The 15,423-nt window shown below is 54.3% G+C and overlaps 1 protein-coding gene across 11 annotated transcripts in view; it reads right to left on the bottom strand.

Annotated features, from left to right (window-relative positions):
* Crocc2 (ciliary rootlet coiled-coil, rootletin family member 2) overlaps window positions 1-15,423 on the bottom strand; it is a 62,645-nt gene that overhangs the window by 9,523 nt on the left and 37,699 nt on the right. For 9 of the 11 annotated variants that reach the window (XR_003956157.1, XM_006529983.2, XM_006529986.2 and 6 more), the window contains 8 exons: window positions 12,168-12,311; window positions 8,542-8,759; window positions 7,885-8,044; window positions 7,359-7,526; window positions 5,811-6,165; window positions 5,409-5,587; window positions 4,453-4,573; window positions 3,656-3,789 (listed from right to left, as the gene is read on the bottom strand). Coding sequence is in view for 9 of the 11 variants with exons in the window: in XM_006529983.2 (XP_006530046.1) it covers window positions 3,656-3,789; window positions 4,453-4,573; window positions 5,409-5,587; window positions 5,811-6,165; window positions 7,359-7,526; window positions 7,885-8,044; window positions 8,542-8,759; window positions 12,168-12,311 (1,479 nt within the window). In the remaining 2 variants the exon portion in view is untranslated. The remainder of the gene's footprint in view (window positions 1-3,655; window positions 3,790-4,452; window positions 4,574-5,408; window positions 5,588-5,810; window positions 6,166-7,358; window positions 7,527-7,884; window positions 8,045-8,541; window positions 8,760-12,167; window positions 12,312-15,423) is intronic. The other 2 variants (XR_003956159.1, XM_006529994.2) reach the window with 1 other exon arrangement.

Genomic DNA, 15,423 nt, shown 5'->3' with positions numbered 1-15,423 from the left:
AGGAATTACAGCTGCAAACATGTGACAGCCACTGTGGCTTCAGATCCACAAAGTGAGCCCCTGCAACCGTGTGTTTCCAAGGCAGGCCAGGTGCATCTAGACTTTGACCCCGGAGCTTGGTCCTGAGGCATCCTTTCGTCAGCAGGAGAGAGCAATGGCTCTCTGTAAAGCCTGTGAAACTGTTGAGGATGCATGGGCTACAAGGGGAGGCCTGGGCAGGAGCCCAAGGACTCTTGGGGCGCTGCTGGGTCTCTGGGGCTGTGACCAGGTGCTAGTCCACAGAGAACATTAGTAACCTCCCCACTGGGGCATGAGGAGTATGCGCAAGGGAACAACTCTTGCTTCCTTTGCTTGGAAACCTATCCAGATGCATGTGCCCCGGTGACAAGACAGAGCGTGTCCTCATGCTATGGACCTGGCTGTACATACAGCTGGGCCCCTGGGGTAGTCCTGTGTGCCCTGTCATTGGGCTGGGTCCCCAGGATACTCTTGTGTGCCTCGTTGCTCTTCTGGAGTCTCAGGGCAGCCCTGTGTGTCTCGTTGTTCTGCTGGGCCTTGGGGTAGCCCTGGCAACGGGAAGCAATTGCTCTCAAACAAGAGTCGCACTGTTTGCATAGCACGGCCTACCATTTAATTAGAAAAATATGGTTTTAATTAACTTTTTCTTGACAAACACATTGGCTTATGTGAACCAAAGGGGGTGAGGGGTGGGGTGGGGTCAGTCCCTGAAAGTTAAATAAGTTGTATAAAATGCAGGGCTTGCTTTGGAATATGCCCTAGGTTTGGCAGAGCTGGGAGGGGCGCCAGGGCAACCCTGTGGGGGCAAGTAGCCAGCTGTAGCAAGGGGGCACTAGGAAGCTGTAAGAGTAGCCATAGTCCCCAGACCTCCAACTGGCTGGGAACACGTGGCATTTCGCTAGGATTATGAGGAAAAGATGGCATAATATGGGTAGGTTTTAGACTTTCATGAAAACAATCAAATTGAAGTCTTCATTGAAGTCTTCTTACAGATGGGAGGAAGCAGAGTGACGTCATCTGGGGGGGATTGGGAGGATGGGGGAGGCTCCAAGGGCAGATCTCTAAAGCCCAGGGAACCTGGCTCAGATGGGTGGCCCACTATGCCGCCCCTCTGGACTCCACACTGGCAAGTCTGGAGCAGAGGGCACCTCTATGGCACTGTCACTAGGAAGCCAGGCCTTTGTCTCCTTGTTCCCAGGTCTTTGAAAGGGGCAGAAAACTACCCTGATGCTGGCCATCATGGCTCCTCACACCAGAAACCACTGGAACCTCTCTCTGTCTTTCTTCCTGTGGGGCTTTGATGTCAGGACAGGGTCCATAACTGGCTCTTATTTCCAACAATACCAGAGTTTCCCTCTTCAAAGACATGCAAAGAAAAAGAGATCTCGGAAGAGTGGCATTCACAGAAGAGAACCTTCTCTGTGGCCTGAGGCTCATGGTCACAAGCTGCAAAAGTCATGGGAAGCTGTTGTCCAAGTGCAGGCTATGATGGGTAGCGGATAGAAAGCCCAGGTCTGCAGTACGTGTAAACAGAGACATTCAAAGCACAAGTGGGGCTTGTGACAGGCGGCCTCCCTGAGGTTAGGCTAGAGGAGATTCAGACCTTCCGTGCAATGACACAGGCAGAAGCAGCCAGGGAGGAAAGAGACTAAGATCCCTCCCTGGGACATGAGAAGTGGACCTAGCCCAGCAGTGAGAGGACCCTAGAGCACAGCCAGCGACAATCACCCTTGAGATGACCCTGGAGGAACACCTGAGAACGGAGGCTGGAGGAAGAAGGGAAAACAAAGAATTGAACTGTCTTCTCATGGACAAGAAAGCACAAGTCAGAGTTCAGAGAAGTGAGCACGGATGCAGTTCTTGGGGGTGGGGGGAGCTGTACCTCATCACCGTGGCTCTGGTCAATGGGGTGGACACCCTGAAAAGGCAAGGATGGCTAGAAACCAAAGCCAGGTGGCCATGAACATAGAGGGAAGAACACAAGCACTCAGATGTGCACATCAGGTGCAGTGCGGCCACTGTCAGCCTTGGGTCGGGTAGGACTGAGGACAAAGCACTGAACTGGAACCACCACCCTTCTCCACTGTACCCTGGTGTGGGAACACCACACTAGGAGGAGCATGTCGTGGAATCTATGTTGAAAATCTATAGAAATAGTTGATAATGACAAAAAGTTGGGCTGGAGAGATGGCTCAGTGGAAGAGCACTGACTGCTCTTCCAGAGGTCCTGAGTTCAATTCCTAGCAATCCCATGGAAGCTCACAACTGTAAATGTAGTCCTATGGGATGTGATGACGTCTCCTGGCGTGCAATAAAGCACTCATGTGCATTAAATAAATCTTAAAGAATAATGACAAAAAGAGTCATGGAGTGGGGCTGGAGAGATGGCTCAGCGGTTAAGAGCATTTATTATTCTTCCAGAGGTCTTGAGTTCAATTCCCAGCAACCACATGGCGGCTCACAACCATCTGTAATGGGATCCGATCCACTCCTCTGGTGTGTAACTGAAGACAGTTATAGTGCACTAATATAAATAAAATAAATAAGTCTTTAAAAAGAGAGAGAGTGGGAGATGTCAACACCGTGTCCCCATCCTGGGGAATTCAGGAAAGACATCCCATTGGCAGTATTTCAGTCTTTGTAAAGGTTTAGAAAGTCCACTTCAAAATGATATGCTATTTTTAGCTGTGCTTGGATTGTTCACAGAAAGCACACACAGGTGAACATTCAGGTAAAACAATACAGCTCTAGCCCAGTAGGCCACCCCTGATTTCTCAGATACCCCCATCTCCTGAGTGCGTGGCCGATCCTGTCAGGATCCATCAAAGCCACGTCCTTCTACACTCCCTCCATGGTCCCAGCATGGAGAAAGGGGGTGTAGGCCTGGGTGGAGTTGGTGGGGATCACTTTGACCTGGTATTTGCCTTTCCAAATGAAGCTTAGATAGAAGCCTGTGATACCCATGATACCTAAAGGCAGTCATCCTCCTTGTCACTTGGGGACAAGTGACCTGTGGCTTTTATTCCTATTCCCACCTATGGCTGCTAACTTTATCCTTCTAGCAATAGGCTCAGGGAGGGGATCCTGCTTTCCTGACGCTTGAGGGGAGGCCTTCCAGCTGGGTGTGCTCTTCCCTACACATCTGGGTCTGCTTGGAACATTTGGAAGGCCTCAGCCACCCCCTGGAGTCATGCCCCTGCCTGGGGGCAGCTCAGCATTCAATGCAATTGCTACACCTGTGGCCTGTGGTAGTGTCCTTTACTGAGAGGGCAGAGGGAAGCCAGAGTCAGGTTGTGTCCTATGGTCTGGACTAAAATTGAAACTCTAGACGATACCTATCATGGGAACACACACTTGAGTGCCACGCCAGCCCTTTTGTGTCTGAATGAAAAGCTGTTCTGGGGTAATGGCAAAGTGCCTTGAGAGGATCTCAGAGCTAGGCAGGCCCTCCCTGTGCCTGCTGGTGTGGTCTCAGGTGGGTGTGTAGACCTCCAGGCTCTGCCAGCCCCTTCCAGCTCTGCCCCCACCACCAGATCTCAGTTTCACCAGTCTGTAAAGATAACTGCCGGGATGGGCCCAAGGCCCATGTTCTGATGACCTGGATGATCTGCCTGTGCTGAGCTCCCAGGAGTCCTACCTGCAGCCTTCTCCTCTCCTGGCCTGCAGCGCGTGCACTTGCCAGATGCTCTGTCTCCAGTCTCTGGAGCGCCTCCTTCTGCAGGGCCCGAGCTGCCTGGGCACTCTGCAGTGCACTCTCTGCCCTGCGCTGGCCTGTGGGGGGAGAAGCAATGCAGCCTGAGGCTCTTAAGCTCTGCAGATCTATGGGGGAACTGCCGTTTGGCACTGCCTTGTCCCAGTTCATGGACTGCAAGTAGACTCATTGAGCTGAGGCTAGAGTCACCTGGGTGCAGGGATGGGAGAGGGTCTCTGTCTCAGCAGGAGTCGGGGGAGTGGTCCTGGGTTTGACCTTCTGACCTTGGGTCACTGATCCCTGTATGTGCTCTGCTGTCTTTGCCCTGCCATCTTTCCTTTTTTTTTTTTTTTCTGGACTCTAGGCTGCCCCACCCCTGCGCTGATTTTTTAATGTGAGGAGCAGTAAATTTAAACTAGTTGGCGGAGAACCAGGCCAAGGGCCTCTCTGAGAAGGTGACAAGGGAGTCATGTGGCTTTCTGGAAGGTGCCAAATAGAGGGCACAGCTGCAGCTGGCCTGAGGTGAAGCTGGAGGAGGTGGAGGATGGGCAGATTCAGCAGGGCCCAGAGGTCGCTGGAGTCCACCCCTCTAAATGGAGGACACTATCAAGAAAGGTGGCACTGAGCCACCCTGGGGACTGGGCACAGTCCCAGGCCTACCCTAGAGCCCTCCAAAGGCCTAACACTACAAGTGGGCAGGGAGGGGACATGGAAGGGCTCCCTCACAGGAAGGAGGGGTTCACCTTCCTCTGCATCTGCTAGGTCCCTCTGAAGCTGCTCTACGCGGCTCTGTAGGCGGAGGCGCTCCCTCTCTGCCTCGCTCAGCTGGCTGCTCAGATTGGCCACCTGAATGCCAGAATTGTCCTAGGCAGAAAGAAGGAACTCAGCAGGGTGGCATGGCAGGCAAGAGGGAGGGAGTTGGGAGGCAGGCAGGCAGCTCCTGGTCTAGCCCTTAGCACATGGGGAAGGGTCGTGGGATGAGGTGGGCCACAAGCTCTAGGGAATGACAGCTATAGTAGGTAGCCGAGCTTACACACTAGCCCAGGAAGGCACAGAGGCTGGAGAGGGGCAAGGCCTGAAGAACAAAAGACCATAGACACAGGGTAGGGAGCTGCCAGGGGTGAGCATAGGAGGCCAGAACAGTAGGCCAAGGATTAGAGCCGAGACCCCCCCCCCCCCAGGTCTAGCACTGGGGAAGAGGAGGCTCAAAGAAAAGGGGACAACCCCTCTGGACCCTGTGATTCTCTGTCTGTTCCAAGCTCATCTGTTCCCTAGGGAGTCGTAAGGGGACAGCCACCATGTGCCTGGTGGAGTCCTGGGACCACGGGCATCAGTGAGTCATTGTAGGGGAGAGTGTCCCCATGTGAGAGACTGTGGGGGACACTCAGATGTCCTGGCCAGGTGTCCTCTGCCCATGGACTGTTTCAGCAGGGCGAGCCCCACAGCATTTGCTACCTACTCTGAAGAATGGCGTGGCCCTGTGCCGTGGGAGGCAACTAGGTCTGAGAGGTGGAGCCATGCCTGGTGTTTGTCACCACAGTGCAGTTTTAAAAACTGACCACAGTGTGCTTTCTGGGGTCTTGGTGCGTCAGCGATGGTCAGACAGGTGAATAGCAGTCTTGAGTGAGTGACTGAGCCCCTTCATGCCTCCCAGAGTCCCATCTTTGGAAGGGTTTGTAAGACCTTACTCCCATCCTACCCGTTCCTGCTGGGCCTCCAGAAGCCCTTGCACCAGGTCCCTCAGGGCATCCCTTACAAAGGCCACATCGATGACCTCCGACTTAGGATCCACAGGTACAGGCGAGGGCCATCGGGCAGGAGAGTAGGATCTAGTAGGGGGACTGGTCCTTTGCCGTCCAGGACGAGTCTGGGAGCTGCCTGCAGGAGGCGAGAGCCGAGGGAATGTGGGTAGAGGCAGACTTAGATATCCCGTGCTTCTCTTTCAGCGGCTCCTGCCTATAGAGCAGGGAGCAAGGGTATAGTAAGCACAGACTCCTAAAGTTGTTAGGACTGGTCCAGCCTCCTTATTACATAGGCCATGAGACCTAGGGAGAGGTTGGGATACTTGGGTTGGGCACAAAACAGAATGGAAAACACTTACCTGTTGTGGGAGAATGGGGCCTCTTTGGAGAGGCCAAGAGGTTCCGACTTTGGCCTAGGCCACTGCAGAGTGTGGACCACAGCCGGCCCAGCTGAGCTTCTGCATTACACCTAGCACCCTCAGCCTTGGCCAGCTCCTGTTCCAAGACGTGGACTCGGCTACAGGCATTGTCCAGGCTTCTCTGAAGGCTGTCAGCCTGGTTGCTGGCCTCCTGTAGCTTCCTGGTGATTCTACACAGCTCAGCCTGCAGGGTCTGCTCAGCCCTCTGGCTCTCACAAAGATGCCCCTCCAGCTGCTTTGCCCTGGTCTCCCCTGAAGCCTCTACTTCTGCCAACTTCTGCCGTAGCCCTAGAACCTGGAGGAAGGATGTTGGGGCTCAGATGTAGGCTTCTGATATCTAGGCTGGCTGACCAAAGGTCTAGCCAAGCCAGTGGGAAAACCGTGTTCAGTATATGTTTTGATGATTCTGAGGATCATCCCAAGACAGGTTATAGCTGGAAGGGACCCTAGACCTGCCTCCTAGTGTGTTTAGCAGTTGGATATACCTGAGTCAGATGAGGACCATCCCTCAGCATGGTGGCATGTCCTTTAGCAGCAGAAGGCTCTGCTGGTTGGCTGCAAAGTCTCAGTTAGGGTCAAAGACTGGCTGCCCTCTCCAGCTAGAGACCCAGCTCAACCACTGTTCTTCATCTGCTGGCTGCAGAGCCTACTCATGGCCAAAGTGTGCTTTGTTATATTTCTCGCTATGGGCTGCTCCCTACATACTTGTGCACGCATGAACAGGGAATGTACTGGCTTTGGAAAAGAGGGAAAGGCAGCCTGCTCTCTCCCACTGAGCCAGAGCAGGGGGCCTGGCCTCATCCCCCTTTCTGGGTGGCTGCAGCATAACAATGACCTTATTCACAGAAGGAGGTGTGTGGCTGAGGTCATTCCGGGTCACATGGGCTCGGGAGCTAAGCCCCCACATTCTAGGCATGACTGGTGTTCAAGACAGCCAGGCATGCAGTTTGGGTCTGAAAGCTGGGGGGCTGCTGAGCTCAGAAAGGCCCCTCTGTTCCTTGGTGGCATGCAGTACCTTTAATACACTGAACTACAGTCCTGGTTGTGGCCGAGTATAGTGGCTCAGGATCTGGCATAGGGGCTACATGAGTCAAGGGCATGGGGACATTGGTGCAGGGGTCGGGCATGTGTGATGGGGACGGGCATGGGCCTAGGCATTACTTCAGTGTTCCGTAGCCTCTCTACCTGGCTCCCGCCCAGAACTCTGTCCTATCTGGCTCTTTTCTAAAACAAATCTGGGGCAATTAAGAGGTCATGGCTGTAACCAACCCCCTTGCCCTCAGATCCCTTTCGCTTGCCTCTTGCACAGGGTTAGGCTATCACAGAGATGCTGGACGGAGACAGAGAGAATGGGCATCCCGGTCTCTTTCCATCATCTGCACACACTGCCTCCTACCTCCCCCATAGGTGTTCCCATGGACCTTGTCTTGGTCCCAGGCTGGACCAGAGCTCAGTGTTCCCCCTAAGAGGGACAAAAATCTTTCCTACCTCCTTCTGGACGCCATCATGGGCAGCCTGGGCCTCAGCTACCTGCCTCTGCAGCTCTAGTGACTCCTGCAGATTCTTCTGCCGATGCTGTGCATCCCTTGAGACCTGGGCTTGCAGGTCACTCACCTCCTGTCTCTTCCTCTGGTTCTCAGCTTCCAGTGTCCTTACCTAGGGGCAGGTCTGAGGGGTCAGGGATCGAGAAGCCTCAACAGCCTCTACCTCTTCTCGCATGTCTTCCATTTGAGGAGCTGTCCCTATTCAAGGCACATAGTTCTGGGCAGAGGGCTTGGGATTCAACCTCTCCTACTCTGCAGACCTACACCCAGGACTCATCTTTATGTAGGGGATAGCCTGGGAGCATGGGAGGCAGCCTTGAGTTAGCTATGGCTCTTACCAGGGGAGTGGCTCTGGCCAGTGTCGCTCCACACAAAGGGCAGGAGTAAGAAACTGATATCCAGGATGGCTATGAGGCAGGAACTGACGAGAGGACAGGGCAGGTGGGCACGGGTTGTGGATGCCCCCTCACCTGTCTGTGGCGCTCCTGGAGCTTCCGACGGGTATCTCTCTGGGCCCGTTCCAACTCCTGCAGCCTGGTCCTCAGTTCATAGGCTTCCTTCTGAGCTGCCACTTGGGCCTCCTGAAGCAACAGCAGCTTCTGCTCCTGCTCCTCCTTGGACCTCTTCAAACTGAGCAGGCCATAGGCTGGCTGGACCCCGGGCTGAGAGCTTCCCAGAACTCCCGGGGATCTGCCCTCTGTGCTCTACACATTACCTGCTGCCCCAAGACAACTTCTGTAGGGCTCAGAGTCTATCCAAACCTTAATGGCCAGAAGTGTGGGCTCTGTTCCCTTTCCCCACTCAGCTTCTCTTTAGCTCATCCTTGCGTACCTCTCTATAACACGACTAGCGTAGCTTTCTGAGTCACTCACAGGGACTTTGGTTTCCTGGCCTGTTATACCTGCTAGATGGGAACTCCTTAAGGATAGGAATAGGTTGACCTGGTCCCTAGCCTCTCTATATAGGTTGGCATTCATTTGTAGGCACTTAAAACTGAGTAGCTGAAGGTTGCCTTTGTCTTTCTGGCCCAGTTCATAGGCTGCCACCCCTGCTCCGCCCTGTCACTATGTCACTATAGTGGGGGCTGCAGGCTCCCCCATAACTACTCTATAGGGTAACTGTGTTACCTGGCCTTCTCTTGCTCAGCCCTGTGGATGGAGGCCCGCAGCTCAGTGTTGGAATGTTGCAGTACATCCTTCTCTTGAACCTCATCTTCCAGTGCCCGGCGAGCCCCCAAGGCCTCCCTCTGTAGCCCCTCACGACTCTCTTCACTGGCCTGAAGTTCCTGACGCAGTTCAGCCAGCCTTTCGTGAGCCACGTTCAGCTGTGCCTGCAGCTCCTCAGCCTAAGGAAGAAATGTGCTCTAGTGACCAGCTGGGGACCACGGGCTGTGGCTGCACAGGCAGCAGCTCCAGGAACCTGAGGGGGTACAGGATTCTGACTCTGGCTGGGTATTCCTGAGTCATCCAACACTTGAAAAAGAAAGCAAATCCCTGGGGTACACGGTCCAGATAGCCTGACTCCTCCTATATTCACTCTGAAGAAATCTGGGATGTTGATCGGTGGTCAGCAAAGGCCTGCCCGGGACATGACTTTGTCCACACATCAGCAAGGGCCATTATTGATAGCTCTTCCTACCCGCTAACCCAGGAGCTGCTCCTCCCTTTGGGTAACTATGTAGGTAGTTGGTCAGCAGCCTGGTGCTTAGCACCAACAACTGCACAGTCATCCCCATCTAACCTACTGCTCATCTTCTCCTAAGAGTGCAGGAGATAGGGGACTCAGATCTCAGGTATCTATGCCCTCCAAATTCTCCAGCAGGCTCAGAGCCTCTCAGGCCAGGGTGCTCTGCTGCTGAAGTAGGTGGCTTTAAGGCAAGGCTCAACCCATAGGAACATGGATACCTTCAAACACAAGGGAGGCCACTTGGTACCTCTGTGAGCTGACCCAGGGAAGGCAAAAGGCCATGGGAGTAAGTTCCCATCTCCTGCTGACTGGCCCATGGCTCACAGGATGAGCTACCCGATCATGCTGGAAACATGGGATAGTGCCTACACACTGCAGGGGGTACCAAACTTGGTTTCCTGCCTCAAGGAATGAGGCATCTCTGGGGAGATGGATCAGGAGGAGGGGCAGTCCACTATGGGGTATGAACTTGCTGAGGTCTCTAAGTCCCAACCTATAACTCTGACTAGAAGCCTCAGAGAAGGCTCCATCCTGGCTCCCAAGTGTCCCCGGGGAGGAGGTGGAGGAAGCCAGCAGGGACATGCTGAGAGAGGAAGCCACAAGAACTCAGTGGTGTTGAGTGGCTGGTTTGCCAAAAGCAAACCCCTCTTCGCTGGCTGTTTTCACGGGACATTGTCCAGGCCCCTGGCCGGCCTGGCTCCAGAGTCCGCCCGCTGTTATTGTTGTTCTGTTTTTGGGAAGGGCCAGGGCCTCCCCACTGCTCCCCTCCCACCCCCCACATGTGGGAGCCACAACCGTGCAGAGCATTTTCCGCTGAGCTCAGCAGAATTCACCCAGAAGGTCAAGGACCAGGGAAAGGGCCTGTCCATCATAAAAGGAGCTGCACTCATTTCCCGGAGCAGGGGAGATGAAAATAAGCAAAACAAATGGGGGAAGGGCCCCCCTGCTGCCAGGCCACCTCCTCCCCTGCAGTCCAGCACCCCACCCACCCTCTCCTGAGGACATCCATCCCTTTTGCAGGAATTTTACAGCCAAATCGCTTAATGTGATTATTATAATTATTTCTTTACTAGAAGTTGTATAAACAGTCTTTTTTGAAATTTCTTGCAGGGAGGCAACTCCAGAGCTCTGCAGGGAGCAGGGCAGCGAGGCAAGCAGGGGAGGGGTGCAGCAGTGGGGTGGCCTGTGTGTGCATACATGCATGCATACGCGAGTGAAGGGATACACGTGTGCGTTGGCGCACACCCAAAGGATGTGTGTGCATGCGTGCAAATGCCTGTTTACACATGTATAATAGATGTATAATGCACATGTGTGTTTGCTGATCATCTACATGCACATGTGTATGTTTTTGCAGTGTCCTCATGGGCTTTCATATGTGAGCCCCGCACGTGTGTATGGGAATGCATGGGATGTGCGTATACACATTGCTTAGTATGCCTACACCTTAGAGTGTATATGCATTCATAGATGTACATCTTAAATGTACACACAGGTGGGAGGTATCAACATGCAGGTCTGCATGTGTGTGCATATTTACATGTGTGAGACCCCCAAGAAGGTCTGCAAAGTGCTCCGTCTTGAGAGCGGGGAAATTCTGAGCCATGGCACCTGGGACACTCCTCTGTTCATTCCTTCTTGCAATCATCTCTTCCACCTGGTCCTCTACCTTTCAGATACCTGTCACCCTTATCACTTTCTGGGAGGCTTCCTTCCTGAAAACTCGACCTTGCCCCGAAGCTTATGGCCCTCATCTCTCCAGAGTGAGCGAGGCCCCCTCTCCAGATCCCTCCCTCTCTGCCCCCGGTTTTGAAATCGCACTTCGCTTCTCCATGTGGCCGCTGACCAGGCCTGACTTTGAAATCTGTTGGAAGGAACTCTCTCTCTTTGGGGCCAATATAAACAGCCTGTCATGTTCAGTCATGCTCTCTTCCTCTCCCGGGCTCTTGGCCGGCCCCTTGGGGTGTGTTGGGGAGGGAGAGCCCTCTCCTCACCACACCAGGCCAGCTGCCCTGCCTGCCAGCCTTGGCACACAGCCCAGGAGCTGTGAGGCCGCTTTGTCCCCACAGGCCCCACCTGGGTTCTGGCTGACCCCCCCCTCCATCTCAGTCCACACACCCTCCTGCCCTTGCCTCTCCCAGGCGCCCCCAAGTCCTGTCAGAACTCCTCAGAAACACCTTTCCATCTGCTGCCCGCTGGGCCCCTGCCTGGCCTAGCTGTGGCCTCCTCTGGCCCCGCCTAAGACTGCCCCTCACCCTGTCATGATCATGTGGCTCCTGGAGCCCTGGTGTGAGCATCAGGGCCCATGACTGTCCCTGAAAATCCCACCACTATCCTACTTTTCCTGCCTTTGTTCCCTGGGTTTCCTAAACTCAGCATCCTTCCACTTTACTCCATCCAATATGGAGTCTAGGCCTCTTATGCAGGCAGAGTCTAACTCTCCGGGGATTCCCCATGGCTCCTTAGGTGGATAGATTTCTTAGCTAGAGCCCTCCCACCCCTGTGTCACAGTGGCCTTGAGAGTCTTTGGGAGGATACAGCTCCCTACATCTGAGTCCCAGTCCCTGAATTGTGTAGAAGTGAAGGTTAGGCTGTGGAGGCACTGGGACCTGTGTTATGTGCTTCTAGCCAGTTGTCCATGGCTAGCCTCCTTGGGTAGTTAGTCAGCCTTTAGCTATCCCAACAGGAGCACAGGTGAGGTGCTCTGTGGCCTTTCTGGGGTGAGGCAGGCCCGGTGGTGGCCATGATGGGGCCTTACATCTACTTATAGCAAGCTATGGTAGCTTTGCTTTCTCGCAGTAATGGCTCTGCTCTGTCAGGTCTAGTCCTTTTGAAGCCAGATCTACGACTCTGGGCTAGAAATAATACCTTCTATTAGGCCAGGGCCAGCTTTCTCCAGCTGAGGTCAGGAGCCAGGCACAATTTCACTACTCTGAGAGATGCCTCTGGTTGCCAGACCGAATGGGGGCAGTCATTTGTCTCCTCCTGGTCCTGGGATATTCTCCCTCCTCCTGCATTCCTGCTCTCTCAGGGTCCTCCTCACGCTCCTCTAGAGACCCCGTCTCACCTCTCTCCTCACGCTGCTTCGCTCGGCCGCTATCTCACGGAGCTTCTCCCTCAGAGTGTCAGCTTCTCTCTGGTGGGTAGAGATGGCCTCTTCAAACTGGACCTGGAGGGTTCTCAGCTCTTTGGTCATGGTGGTAACGGTAGCCTGGGGGGTGGGGAGACCACTGGATTTGAGGGAGGCTGGTCCGAGGCCTGACTGCCAGGCCTTGAGACAAGCATGTGGGATGAATGCTCTGATAAGCTCCACATGCCAGAGCCGGTGCTCCGCAGCCACATAGTCACAGCTCTTGGCTTTTCTTCAGGGATCCCCAAGCAATGTCTGTGGTGAGCGAGTGGACGAGGCCCAGCTTAGGGGCTCAGGTGTCCCTTTTTGCCTGAAATTCCTGTTCAGTCCATTTTATGTAGAGAGGGGGCAGGAGCAACTGCTTAGCAAGTCAAGATGCCCTGGTCTCAGTGGCATTCGCGTGTGGGGTCACCTGGCCAGGCAATGGATCTGGGATGAGCCTCCACCCCCCCAGTGCAGCCTTCTGGTCACTTGGGTCACCCAGCTCTGGCTGGACATGGAGCATTCTAAGTCCCGGCTCTGAGACCTACAGTATCCAGTATGGTCATTGTTGGCCCGTGTGGGATGAGAAGGCCACACTCCAATAGAGAGCTGTGGTAAGGGACTGGGTACTGATCACCATATATGTCCTGTCCACCCAGCACTTGGCTTCTTGAATTTCCCAGTGGGTAGGTGACAATAGGGGACATCTACCACCCTGCAATCTCTAAACATATGTGCGCAGTCACATCTGCAGAATGTCGCCATGGTAGCTTTGAGATTGTGACGGTGCTGGAAACTCAGTTCAGCCCAGGTCTGCTGCCCTGTCATGTCACAGCCTATAATCGCCTCTCCTGGGGTCTCCTGACTGATGAGCACAAAGGAGTCAGGGGTCCTCTAGGCACCAGCTTCCAGGTTCAGTTTGAAGCACTTTGTTCACAGACAAAGATGTTAGTCTGCTCACCTTGACAACTGCCGTACTGAGGCCCAGTGCACTTCTGGGTTAGGGGTCTTCCCTACTCACTCTAGGGTCCATCCTAGGCCTATGTGCTTCTTTGACAGGACTCTAGGTCCTCAGCATTTGGAAGAAAACACTCATTCCTCCCATAGGCTACTGTGCCAGACTGGGGGTGGAACCATCTAGGCAGAAGAGCCGGGTTATCGGTGGCTTCGGGAACCCTCCAGAGCCTGCGGTGCTACACAGAGGCACCAGTACTACATGGAGACCCTCACTCCCACACCTGCATTCTGCAGGCCACTGCAGGGTTACTGCTGTACAAAGGCTGCCATCAGCCCCACCATTTGCTCTGGTCCTTGGCCCCTCCCCTCCTTCTCAACTGGTACCTAGGATAGCTAGGTCATAGCTCGGTGCCCCTAGGATGGCCAGGTCATGGCTCGGTGCTCCTAGGATGGCCAGGACATGGCTTGGTGCCCCTAGGATACCCAGGCCATGGCCCGGTGCCCACATAGTCCAGAAGTGCTTGCTCAGTGAGATTGCAGTTCCTTGCGAATCTTGGGGACCAGCTCCTGGAGGCAGTGATGACTCAGGCCAGAGGGCCCCTCCACCCATCAGTGGCTCAGTGCCATGTCACCCCACAGCTGGGGTTCCTTGGCTGCACTTCCCCTCTCTCAGTGGGTTTTAATTTCCATTTTCTAAGCTGAGGTGGCAAAAGAACCCTTAATGAGCTCCCAGAGGAGCCCTCCTGGCTAGAAGGCCTGGTCCCTAGCCCAGAGGGAGACTTGGCCAGCATGAAAGAAGGCTCCAGAAGCCAGGGTTGGCTCCTGCAGAGGCCAGTCTATAAGCAGGAGATGGCAACTTCCAGGGTCTCAGGATGCTTTCCTACCCATAGGGAGGAGATGGGTAAGGGTTCGGCGTGTTAGGAAGAGTGTAGGCACAGATTGAGGACCACTCCAGGCCTGTGCCAGGGAAGTGCTGTGCAGCCCTGGTGAGGCACTGGGGGTGAGAGGAGATGGAGCAGAGGGGACAGGAGCCAGGGGAAGCTCCTGGGGACTGGGTACCCCTTAGGTTGTCCTATTCTGTAATGGGGGTGGTCAGAGTGTGTTGCGGGAAATATTAAAAAAGTCACTCTGTCATCTTTTCTGCCCCACTGGTCTGTGTTCTCACTCTAATACCGGTACTGGTGGGCCACAACACTATGCCCCGGTGGGGTCCCGCTCTGCGTGTTCTCACTGCTGAGCAAGCGAGTTTCTCTCGCTTCCACGCAACGCCCCCACCCCTCCCATCAGCCATCACAACACCTAGTTCCCCAGTAGAAACGCGACTCTTAAAGCTTAATTATCCAATCAGATTTATATAACAATAAGACCACAATTTACAAGATGCCAGTACAATAATTTCTGAGCCAGTTGATAAAGATAAAGCTTTAACCCAATTATTCTAACCTTGTGAACATCTTAGCTACTTGTGGCTGTCTAAAACCGTGCCGGATCAGGATCGTCTTCCTGTTCATCTGTCTCCATGTTGACTTCTCTCCTTCTCCCCTCCTCCTACCTCGCTATCTCCCCCTGTCCCCCAAACTCCTAGCTCCGCCTCCCTTTTCCTGTCCAATCATAGGTCTGCCACTGCCCTAATGTGATTGGACAGAGAAAATCCTGCAACAAGTGTGTATATTTGGAGGGGGGGAGAGGTATCACACCTCACTGCGACACCATTTCCTACCACACAGCACCAGGGATCAGCCCCTGCCTTCTTCCGTCAGCATCACCAGGACACCCTTCCCAAGGCCTCGTCCCCTCCACACACCTGCCTCCCATTCCAGCTGGGTGGTCTGCTCTCACTGTCCACGTGGGCAACCGAGCAGCTGCCTAAGAGTCAAAGGCTGGCCACAGCTCCTCACTTACAGGCCATCTCCACCAGTGGGCAGGAGTAGATCTATGTCTGCCCACAACTGGACTTCACTAGAGTCAGCTTGAGCACAGCCAGGCAAAGCTCGTGCTGTGTGGATCGGAAGGAAGGGACATAGGCCTGGGTCTAATCCTCCCCTAGCTGTTGCTACCCAGTGTATGGCCCAGCTTGTCAGTCTTGATCAGCTCTGATTCCTGGGAGTGCCAGATCCAGTGCCTGTAGCCACCGCTGGCAGGGACTGGGTCACACACAGCCATAATCACTTGGCTATTTCTGCCATTGAGATCGTAGCTTTTTCCAGCACCAGGGGGACACAACACTCATGAAGACACAAAGAGGGGACTCTAC

This window comes from Mus musculus, chromosome 1 (genome assembly GCF_000001635.26).
Source record: "Mus musculus strain C57BL/6J chromosome 1, GRCm38.p6 C57BL/6J".
In the NCBI taxonomy this organism is placed as follows: Eukaryota; Metazoa; Chordata; class Mammalia; order Rodentia; family Muridae; genus Mus; species Mus musculus.
The sequence above is the reverse complement of the archived record's forward strand: the minus strand, read 5'-3'. Positions and strand labels throughout refer to the sequence as shown.